Source organism: Oreochromis aureus, linkage group 17 (assembly GCF_013358895.1).
Source record: "Oreochromis aureus strain Israel breed Guangdong linkage group 17, ZZ_aureus, whole genome shotgun sequence".
NCBI lineage: Eukaryota > Metazoa > Chordata > Actinopteri > Cichliformes > Cichlidae > Oreochromis > Oreochromis aureus.
The window spans coordinates 34,089,899-34,101,256 of NC_052958.1; the positions used below are offsets into that span (position 1 = coordinate 34,089,899).

General features: G+C 38.1%; 1 protein-coding gene across 17 annotated transcripts in view; it reads right to left on the minus strand.

The window, feature by feature from the left end:
* The window catches only part of dock7 (dedicator of cytokinesis 7), a 48,216-nt gene extending 38,072 nt beyond the window's left edge, over positions 1-10,144 (minus strand). For 13 of the 17 annotated variants that reach the window (XM_031760208.2, XM_039601276.1, XM_031760206.2 and 10 more), the window contains exons 1-11: positions 9,988-10,144; positions 5,613-5,712; positions 3,544-3,719; positions 2,708-2,776; positions 2,474-2,603; positions 2,106-2,318; positions 1,840-1,925; positions 1,667-1,733; positions 1,017-1,166; positions 536-616; positions 110-272 (exon numbers count right to left, since the gene is read on the minus strand). In XM_031760208.2, coding sequence (XP_031616068.1) covers positions 110-272; positions 536-616; positions 1,017-1,166; positions 1,667-1,733; positions 1,840-1,925; positions 2,106-2,318; positions 2,474-2,603; positions 2,708-2,776; positions 3,544-3,719; positions 5,613-5,712; positions 9,988-10,025 — 1,273 coding nt within the window. In that variant the 5' untranslated portion in view covers positions 10,026-10,144. The remainder of the gene's footprint in view (positions 1-109; positions 273-535; positions 617-1,016; positions 1,167-1,666; positions 1,734-1,839; positions 1,926-2,105; positions 2,319-2,473; positions 2,604-2,707; positions 2,777-3,543; positions 3,720-5,612; positions 5,713-9,987) is intronic. The other 4 variants (XM_039601281.1, XM_031760202.2, XM_031760200.2 and 1 more) reach the window with 1 other exon arrangement.
* Between the last annotated feature and the right edge of the window lie 1,214 nt (positions 10,145-11,358).

Genomic DNA, 11,358 nt, shown 5'->3' on the forward strand with positions numbered 1-11,358 from the left:
TGCTATGTTTTTTTTCCTACTTACTGGAACTTTTGATATCATTCTGAGATACATGGTCAACGTCTACAATTACAGTTAGAAAGCTTGCATTAAAAGAAGATGGTTAGACCTGAGAGGCTCATCTCCAGCTCTGTATCTCTCTCCAGGCTGCCGGCACTGTTAACAATGTTCATTAGATGGATGGCGGTCCACGCAAAGGGCATTCGGTAGCGCCCCAGACGCTGGCAGAACTGCTCTGACTGGCTGCGAAGCTTCTCCAGCTTTTCCTTGTTCTATAAAAAATGTTAATGTAAATACAGGGTCTGTGGTACATTAACAATGAGTCAGAATTCTTTTTGTTTTAATGTTTGTTCACTGCAACATATTGGTAGTAAAATTAGGAGATGACCATGAAAAGGAATGTATTTTTAAATGAGTACTAGCAGTTGCAGAAACAGTAATGAATAAATACATTTATTATAACATCACATATAACTGAAATCCATCTGAGACAGAGCTTTCGTGGTATTCATCATCTAATTCACTCTCATTGTACCTTGGCAGCGTCTGACTCTTTGAAGACCATATAGGGCTCTGCGCACTCTCCAATATCACCCTGCTGCAGTACTTTTTCCAGCTGTTGACAAAGCAAACACAGCTTTCAGTAACTACACTCACGTGCAGTGAAACAGGTCAGAAGATGGGTGTCAAATTGTGAAAGGATAGCAGGTTTCTTCAATTAAGCTTTATCTTTCATACCAAGTCAAACACTGCAATGAAAAACTGTCCGGTGTTTGTTTTGGTTGATGTAATGTATTCTGGTGCTATCAAAGAGGGACAATAAGTCAAGTTTTTACTGGTAATTTATTGAAAGACATTTCTGTAAGAGAAACATAAAGCCTCAAGCACCCTTATGCTAACGGCATTGCATAATCACGGATATCTCACATTCAGGGAAACACGCTATTATTACTCTTTTACATATTTACAAAACAAAAGTTGACAAGAGAGATGAAATTCTAGCATGACTGTTTCACCTTGATGACTAGGAAGACATCCTGGGAGGGGTAGGTGATGGAGAATATGGCAGAGCGAGCCAGCGTGGAGATGGCTGCTGTCTGAATGTGAGGACGCAGCATCGCTTTTGTCTGCTCAGAGTTTAGGTCAAAGAAAAAATTTTCTGATATCTGAAGGACACATGAAACAGACACACGGATAATTATTATTTGACCAAAACACATGTTAAATGTAATCATAGCACTACGCTATCACAACTATTATTATTTAATTGTAATTTCTGATGACTCTATTACTGGAGCATGGCTTCTTGCTCGTGGAGGCTGGCAAACATGTTAATATCTCAGTGATGAATAAGCCACCAGAGAAGTTTATGGAGCCGTGAAGGGCATTATATATGAGAGATCTACTTATCAAGGCATCTGCTACCCTCTAGTGTTTGTTAGCTAAAAGGGAAAAGAAAGAAGCAGCACTAGGTGGGCTTGTTCAGATAGATACATAGTTCCAGAGTATGATTTAACGGCATTCCCAAAAACATAACAGGCCCACAACATAAAATTTAATAGCCCACTCATCAAATTCGTTTGGCCTCCCAACGATTTTAACGGTTTGCAGAAGTGACCCAACAACTCAGAGCTGAGGAGGCACTGAGGAAAGCATAACAGCTTACCTTTTTCTTTTCCTTGACATCATATAAGGCCAAACTAGCAAATATGGGTTCAATTTCGATCTCAAACCTTCAAGGTGGAAAGAAAAAGGAGTGGATCAGCAGAAAGCAGCAGTTAAATAAAAGAGCTACATGGCGGTTTTTTTCTTTTCTGAAAAAGGCCATCTACCACTTACTTCAAGGACAAGCACTTGACAAGTAGCCTCTGTCCAAAGTGTTCTTTGGGTACTTCAGGCACACAGTGGCGCTCAACGGGCTCCTCCTACACGTTCACACAAATGTGTGGGGTGAAAAATGAGACAATTGCCAACCTGAAGCCAGTTTTAGATGAAAAGACTGAATTGCACAATAATTTTATCAGTTATGTAAAACTGTTTAAACTATAATTTTAATGGAGACTAGCAGAAAAGGTTTTAAGGATATGTAAAGGTGCTTACTGTACCTCATCGAGGGCGGGGTGCAGAGCAAAGAGTTCACGGTGGCGGTTGGCCTTGCGCTGGTCTTCGTTATGCCGGTCAATCTCCTCATTGGGGGCACGGTCGAGGAGGTGAGGAAGCAGGGCATCGGGGAGGGAATTCTTCAAGTCAAAAATGCTACAGGCCCAGCTACCCCTCGGAGTGTCATCGATAGACATTGACCGTCGCTTCAAGTCATCCTGCAATACAACCGACGCAAAACTCAAAACATCTATCAATGGCAAACTAGCATATACACTATGGGACTGTTTTAAACCTGTATCTTGATAGTCTCAATCTGAAATTAAGACACATCATTCAGGTTAATTATTTTCCTAATGGAAAAAAAGGATACCTGGTCATCCTGGTAACTGCTGCTGTCTGGCATCTCATCAGCTTCAAACACCTGTTTGGGGAGGCCTTTCTGGCGCTCCTTCTGCTTGTCCAGAGTGTTGGGATTAAAGCCAGTACCAAGCTTATGATATCTGAAGGAACAAGCCATTACTTAGAACACTTTAATTCATTTACTAATATTATTTCAGGATTATAATCTGTATTTTAAGAATATTTTCACATGGTGAAGCCTTACTTTCTATTGACAACTGCCCAGTCTTCTGTGTAGGATCTGACACAGTCTCTAACATGAGGATCAGTGTCCCTGCAGCCAGACAGACGTAATCAACCAGACAAACATTATTTTAACAGCAGCGTCAGACTCTAAATGCAGGCTTACTGATATGGATAGCAGACCATTAAATGTGTTGAAATAAATACATCTTTCTGGTATATCACACGCTGAAGCAAACTTGTAATGCTTCTGCCATCTCTTCTGAAATATTAAGAGCCAGCACTACATTAAGTAAAGACATTAAGCCCACATAGCTTGAAGGATTCCAAGGTGCTCATTAACTTAGTAACCAAACAGTTTACATACACATCTAATATAAAGGCATTTGACTTCCATTCTTAATTTTTGCACCTCTATTAAATTGTAGGTAAGCTTATTTTTCTATATTTAGTAAGATATAGTAAGATAACGCGGCCTCATACAAATGTAGCAAATGATTTAAGGACAATGCCTTGACATGTAAATATATTGCTGCTGAGTAAATGATAATTGTTTTTGGAAAATGAAATATGGAACCAAGATCACTATTCCTCATTAAAACCTGCGATTTCACATTAATTTGAAATATGTGCTCTCAACTTTATTTATTTATCTAAATTATCTCCATTAATCTCCACTATATATTACAATCTTTTATAGCTCATTTGTTTGTACATTTAACACAAATTATTTGCATTACAAACAATTACTAGTGTCTCTAGATCAACACATTAAATTCCAGATGCAATTAAATGAAGAAAAGAAAAGAAAAAAACAACAAAGAACACATCCACATCTTTCATCCACGGCAGCCTTACCCATCTTCAGGGACAGCTTGTACAACTGTGCGACACTCCCTTGGTGTGTAGATGACCTCAATGTCATCTGGGGGAAACTCAATCAGATCTCTCAGGGGACCTGACTCAACGATGGGAGGGTGAGTGATAAGGTACTCCTCAAAATCCACCGGCTCCACCGCCTCCGTGAGCGGAACCTGGTGGGCGATGAGAAAGTGTGACAGGGAGAAAATCAGAGGGATGGGAGAAGTTAATTAGCTGTTAAGGGTATACACGCAAGTACAGCTCTGCTACTTTTTTTTTCTTTGTTTACAAATGTCTTAATAAAGTCGTCTCTACTTTTCAGCAAATGCTTTACAAATGCAGTTACTGAGAAAAAAGGGAGAGCTGGTGTTATTTGTCACTCTATTATAGTGCACCATGTTCTGCAAAAATAGATAAAATATGAGGTGATTTATGTCAATTCTGTTAGGGGAACTGTTTTAGATTTCAGATCATTGTTAATTTCATAATCAAAGAAATTAATTGTAAGAAAGATCCATGCGGGATTTGAGAATGTCCTCAAAGCTGATATAAGCAGCCAGATTATCACAGGCTAATGACATCATGGGTCTTACTGCGCTGACACAGGGGAGGATACAAGCAGTAATGTGGTAACTACACACTGTGTATGTCAATGAAATTCATTTTGTAACTTGTGGCGATGAAAAGCAACAACCTGTAGGAGCTGCTGATGGACATACAAAGGAGTGATAAAAATATACAAGATATGCAACCAGACCTACAGTTAACTGCAAAGCAACGCAAAACAAGCCAATTACTATATATGTGAATAAAACCTATGGCTGCATCCTCTACTTGGGATTCTTTCTAGTGCCCGCATCTCTATACCATTCAGGGCCCTTAGAACAGAAATCTTGCCTGAAAGGGCTTCCAACCCCATTTCAGTTTGAAATTTCTGATAATATAATCAAGTCTAGAATTACTTTACATGCTAATTATAAGTCACTTTGTCTGCTTCTCTGATTTGCACAGGTGTTGCTAACCTTGTTGTCTAAGCTAGAAGCTGTTATGCTTATTAATTCTGAGTTTGCAACTTGCCATTCGTCCTAGCAAAAACAAACAAACAAACAAAAAAACTCGCTGGTCTTTCTGTTAGTGCTGTTCTTCCACCATAATATTTTTTATAGCTAAGTAACCAGTCCTCTGCTTCTATGTTAACATTTTATTTGAAAAGTGGTGTCATATGCTTTTCAGCATCTTAATGTGGATGAAGATCCTTTTGAAACATTCTGAAATGAAAATGTGCTAGTGTGGACGCAGCCTTTGCCTGCTTCTACAAGTGGAACCCAGGGAGAATCTGTTTTAGCAGCTTCATTTTAAGGGTCTGTCTGTGCGTGTCTGTGTTTGTCTGTGTGTGGGTGTGTGCATGCATGTTTGTTTTTCTTTCTCTTGAGGAATTTGAACACAAATATCTTTCACAGTTTTAATTAGAGACCAACTGTAACCTAATTAAGTAGTGAAGGTGGGACCATGTGTTGGTGTTTGGGCTCAGGAGTACTCAGGGTCAACTGACACTACTCCTTTAACAAACATGAGCCTTTTTTTACAGATGCTGAGCCAAATAAAGGTAGCATGATACTGCCTACAGCATTTGATTTTAGATAACATGACCTTGTTGTGGAATTGAAGGCACAACAGTTTATACACCAGTAATATCATTGTAATACTATCATGCCTTACCTGCTAATCTTTTTTACAATCAACGATTAGGTCACGCTCAAAGCTCAAAGCTCAAAGCTCAAAGCCAGAACAATAACAATACAAAACAGAAAGGGATAATAATGATGGTGCTGCACCAACACCTTCAAATGTCTGTGTAAAAAGGCACAATGTGGTGAACAGGACAATCAATAATTATCCCTCATGGCACTCTGCTAGACAGTTGTGCAGCTTTTCACATACACCAAAAACCCAACACAAAACACCCCTGACCCCAATTAGAGAAAACATCTCATTTGAAGAAAAGCAACTACTAACTGTTTACATGTAAACACAATGAATGATCAGTGGCCTTTCAGACTACTCACTGTGTTACTTGTTGTTGTTCCGACGTTGAGGTTTTTGAAGAGCTGTGGGGAGCCTCCATACTGTCCAGCTATCTGTTTCCTAACCTCTGCTGCCACAGTCCTGCAAACAGAGGAGTGACAGATAGAGAGAGGACAAGAAATAATTCAGCTGATGCAAGAAGTCTCTCCAGATATCCATTAAGTAGATATTGCAGGCTTATTAGTATTTAGAATCACATTAAGACCATCCCAGTATTTTTCTCACAGTAAGGACGAGATTCAACTTGTAAGGCTAAGCTGAAATATCTAATGATATCTAATGATTAATATTGTTAAGCAGCCATGAATGACAGATCCCAGTATTGGTGTGATTAAAACAGAACAACAGAACAAACCAGTGATGGAAATGTGTCTGTGTAAAGCTGAATACACACTGCAAGCAATTCACAGCAACGTGACAGCCAGAGATTACAGAAAGCGAATGATATTTGGTAACTTCAAGCAAAATATCTGCTAGCAGCATGAAGTGGGAAAGACCTGCGATAAACTTTCAGGCAAGCAACTGAAGAGACTCCTAATGAGAGTGAAAAATACAGCTGATTGACATATGACCTGCTACTAAATACATTAGAAGGTCACCTGGGCAACCGAACCCTGCAATGTCCACAAGCAACCAGCTGGCAATTTCAAAGTGATGTGCCACAACCGAATAGCTTCAACTATGTATACAGCTTAAGAATAAAAAAAAATATCCAAGGACAGTGATATAACTACTAGTCATATAACAAAGCATGAATATGTTTTTCATATTCTCGAACATTTGAACATATGAAATGGATTCTTGTATACAAATATTGTTCTGCAATAGTGGTGCCATTGTAGATTTAGTGGAATAACCCATAAATTAAAAAAACAATGTGCAAAATAATGCCAAAATGAATGACAGAAGCTACATCTGAACTCATGTGATTTCACAGTGCAAGCTCTGATTCATCCAAAACTGTGAACAACAGTGGTTGCACTGGGAAAATACAGCGCTACAACCACAGAAGTATTATAAGTAGTAATCTCAAATATGACACTATGTGGTGAATGTATTTATATCCTTTCAGAGGTTTTTGCTGGGACTGTCCCAGAAACACCAACAAAGGTTTATTGTACAGTGAGACCTTTCCAGTAATGTATGGTATGTGACTGTCCCTGGTACAGTCAGTGTTCTACATTAAAAAAAATGTCCCACGCGGTCCAAGTGCAATAAAGAGGGCTGGATGTATCACAAAATATTATTTCCCCTATACAACATTAGGTAATACGATTGCATAATTTTTTTCTCAATTTTATAATGCAATTCTAGCACCAATCATGTTTATGTGGAAAACATACTTCGCTCTGCCTCCAGTATATCAAAATTTACACTAACAACACTGGTACCACTATATCAGCTATGTAACACAAGATTAACTACAGTATCCAGTATGACATTTGTCTCAGTCAATGATATAGAGTACTGACAAAGTCAAAGTTATATTTATTAATGCCTTTAATGTTGACATATTGGTGAAAAAATAAAAATAAAAAAACTGCATGATTGCAATAATGGCATATTGATTTATTTTAAATTCCTTGAGAAGCTAAAAATGTAGGCTTTTTTATTGAATCATTTGGGTTATCTCATAAGATACATTAAAAGATTTAAAAAAGGCATGGTGAAGGATTTTGCCTATGTCCAACTAACTACCTAAATGCAGTTGCTATTTCAAGCAACTCACTGGGATATGTAAAACTAACAAACACAGAGGATCACATTTTTTGTATTTTAACTCTCTTTCTGTCTCTGCTGAGCTTCACTATGTTAGCTCAGACAGCATCATGTATTACACCAATACACAGCAGAAAATAATTAATTTAAAAAAAAATCCCTTTACCTCAGTGGTCAGCACAAAACTCTCAGTCTTCAACTGTGGCTGCAGCCACGCACATTCGAAGGTCCTTTAAATCACAGCAACCACCAAAACCACTTAAAGATTTTTGCCTTGAACAGAAAAACAATGCAGCAAGAGGCCCAAAGAGACACAAATTAAAACCAAGGAAAAAAGTTGCAAACTAAAGGGCCAAGGTTATCTTACACTGCTAATGCAGAGTGTCCATGGTTATGATGGGGGTTTTTTTGTAATATTTTTCCTCATAAGCAACAAACTCTCTAATGTGTCTGTTTCTCTCCACTCTCATTCTAAAAGCTGTATCATAACGACTAGCCTGAAGATGACTTTAGACTCTGGCTCATAATCACAGCAATTGTGAAGACAGATCACTTGTGATTGAGTCTGTGAGATCATTACAAAAGTCACATCCCTTTCCGATTTTCTAAATCGGCTATGATCATCTCCACTCCTTTAATACATGAGCATCAGACCAGATTACAAACAAAATGTCACAGTTATCATTTTAAGCAGGAAAGCAAAACAAAAGCAGCATGACCCAACTTTCCAGCTTAAGATGAACAAGATTATGTTCTGTGGGAGAGATCAGGAGGTCTCTGCAGAGCTGTGCTGTCACAGCTGGAGAAAAAGCACAAGGCTGCACTGACAAACACATTCCACACTGCTCCCCGAGCCCTCTTGCCAGACCTTTACTTAGCACTGGTCACTGCACAGAGGAATAACTTGATTAAGCAAACAGGATATCTGACAAAGACAGTAAAAGCAACAACTTCTCTTCCCAGGCGCAAAATAGAAAGTGGAAGCAAAAGAAGAATCATAGTTTAACAATCCTGAGACAGGACTGTGCTTTCTGAGTAGGAGGAAATTTGACTTAAAATATGTGATAGTGGGCGCCAGTTTAGCTCACTGGGATGAGCAGGCGACCATATGCCCGTGGCTGAGAGTGGCAAGCCTTTGCCGCCTGTCTTCTCCTCTCTCTCTACCTCTGCTTTCCTGTCACTCTTCACTGTACCCTTTCAAAAGGCCAAAAAAATATGTGATAATAGCTTTAATTAAAAAGAAATAGTGTAGCTAAACAAGTTCAGCAGAGAACTCTTGTCCTTTGTTAGGTGAATAATTTCAGCATGGTAAAAAGCATTCCAACAGGCTGCGAGAAGATTAACAGGGAACCATTTCAGCTTTTATTGAGGCCTGTCATGCCCATACTACAGATATAATATCACAACTGCAATATAAAGCAGCCAAATCCAACAACAAATCTATTTTGTCTACTTAAACTGAGCCAGAAAAATGTTATTAAATGCCACAGTTTTCTTAATGAGGGCTGTGACTTAATAAATACTATCTTATATTAATTACTCTGTATGCTCATGTGCATGCCATCCAAAAGGCATCTCAGAATCACCTGATCAGTAATTTAATAATAATGTCAAGTCCCAATAATACGATGGAAATTTAATATATGGTAGATTCATATTCTTTCAGTCGGGACATAAACAACTTCTACGGGAAAATGTCAAAATGATAGTGAACTTACTACAGTTCAATAATGAAAACACACTTGCTTCAAATAGATTATCGATTTTAAAATAGACAACACTCAGGAGCATGTCTGTGGTCTTATGTAATCATCTTTCCCTTCACTGTGGATCATAGTGAAACGCTCTCCAGAGAGATGTAAATTCTTATCTCATCTAACAGCACCACACAGAGAACAGGTCAACCAGCAGCCGCGCATGCATATACTTGCTCAACAATTTGTAAAACGCCTTCACTGTTCGCACATTAATTGATCAGCAATAACAGTGATTAAACACGTCTCTGTTGATCTGTACTGTACAGCTATCTGAACACTGACTGGGAAGATGGCATTTGACAGCTTGCACAAAGCCCTTTGTTAAAGAGATTACTTTGATCTGTCTGAGGGGCGGGGAAGAGATTATAATATCAGTATTTGATATCAGCGGAGGGAGGCTTTTGTTCCAAGTAATAAATGTGTAGTCTCGTTTCAGGTCAATCTTCAAACATAACAAAGTTCAGGCACATCTCTCCCAGTGCCAGTAGTACCTAGCAGCCCATCGTTAGCTAATGTAAGCGAGATAGCTACTTGTCCAAAATTAACGGTTATCAATTTACAGTAGCTACGTTCATTTCGGTAATTATAATTATTGAAAACATGTTTCCTCTCCACCCCGGACACATACATAAATATGATATCACCCCTTTGTTAGTATTCACTAGTAAAGGACAGTAGCAGCTAGCAGTGTCGCTGTCTGTCTGGGTGGGTCTGAGCATCTTTGCCGTTACAGCTAACAAGCGGCTAGCTCAGAGCAGCAAGGCTGCGCTGGCGGCTGGGCCTCCTTCATAGGGTTCCCTCAGCATTGGTCTGAGGGCGACCTACATGGAAGTCCTCGGTGGGCATTTTGCGAGCACGTTGCGGTATGTTAAGTCTTTACCTGCTAATTTTTTGGGCGAAGGCGCGGCGTTCAGCCATGGCAGTGGCCGCTGATGTGCTTAAGCAAATTCCCAGGCAGGCAGGCAGCAGGCAGACTCCGTTTTCCACTCAATACGGCCACAGGGAAAAACGGGAAAACAGGAGAATGGATCATTACCGTAATGACCGTAACGCTGTGCCACAGAACACACCCAATGAAAAGTTATTGCGCATTCTCATTTCAAAAAGAACTCATGGGTTAAGGAAGAAGGATTACGGATAAAATACTATTAATGAAGAGCGCAGTTCTGAACATGTTTCCTAACTAAAGACACTTGAGAATTATCGGGAAAAGCAGTTATCACGAAATGATAGTAAAACCAGGTGCAGGACCTATAAGAAGCTGAAATATGTAAATAATACTGATAATTTTGCATGATTATACATGTCAGATATTTTTACTTGAATTTTTTGTGTCTTCACGGGCAAAGCAGCAATATTTTTAATGGATAATAATAATTTATAAAATAAGTTGTAAGTTAAAATATTTGCTTCTCAATATTTATTGGAGTAGAAATATTGATTTTACTTTGATAAAGTAAAATATTGATGTAAAGTGCTTCACATTTGTACTAAACTTCAACATTTGATACTTGAGTAAAAGTTACTTTGTATGCCTATTTATATGCATGAGTTAAACAAAGACGTGTTTTTAAAAAGGACTGGAAGTTTGCTGGAAGTTTGTGGGACATAACTGAGAAAAATATATATATGAAAAAAGAACTACTTCATTGTCGCCCTTAACAACCTTAAACAATAATCAGAATAATCATAAAAATGAAAACAAATAGCATAAAGACTTTGTCCATTGTAGATAATGCAAATGAAACACATTCAAAAGAAAAGAGACTACATTTTATCATCATCTTTTTCATATGGATTACTTTAGAAGCCACTGAGTAATGTTGTCTTCAGGTTTTGTGAAATAATAGAATAAAGTTTTTTGTTTTTTAAAAAAAGACCATTTCAAAGTTTTTATTTCCTGAAAATCGGTTTACGGTACATGTTTAAATATAGACTGCAGTACGCTGTAGTAAAAGGAAAAACCTAAATTTAGAGAACCATTTTTCAACATTATTAAAATAATTAAGTCGCAACTGCTAAAAGTCTTAATAGTAACAGGAGTTAAACTAAATAGTCGAATTTCTGTAAGAGAAAGAGAAAAATGTAATATTATCAGCATAACTGTATAACATTGATTGTTATACATTGGTTAAATCTCTACTGTATATTGCTGTAACGGTACACTCAATCCGTAAAAATAAAGGACTGAATAAATAAATAAGATGAAAATGAACATCAGCCATAGTAGCGATGTAATTAAAATACTTTT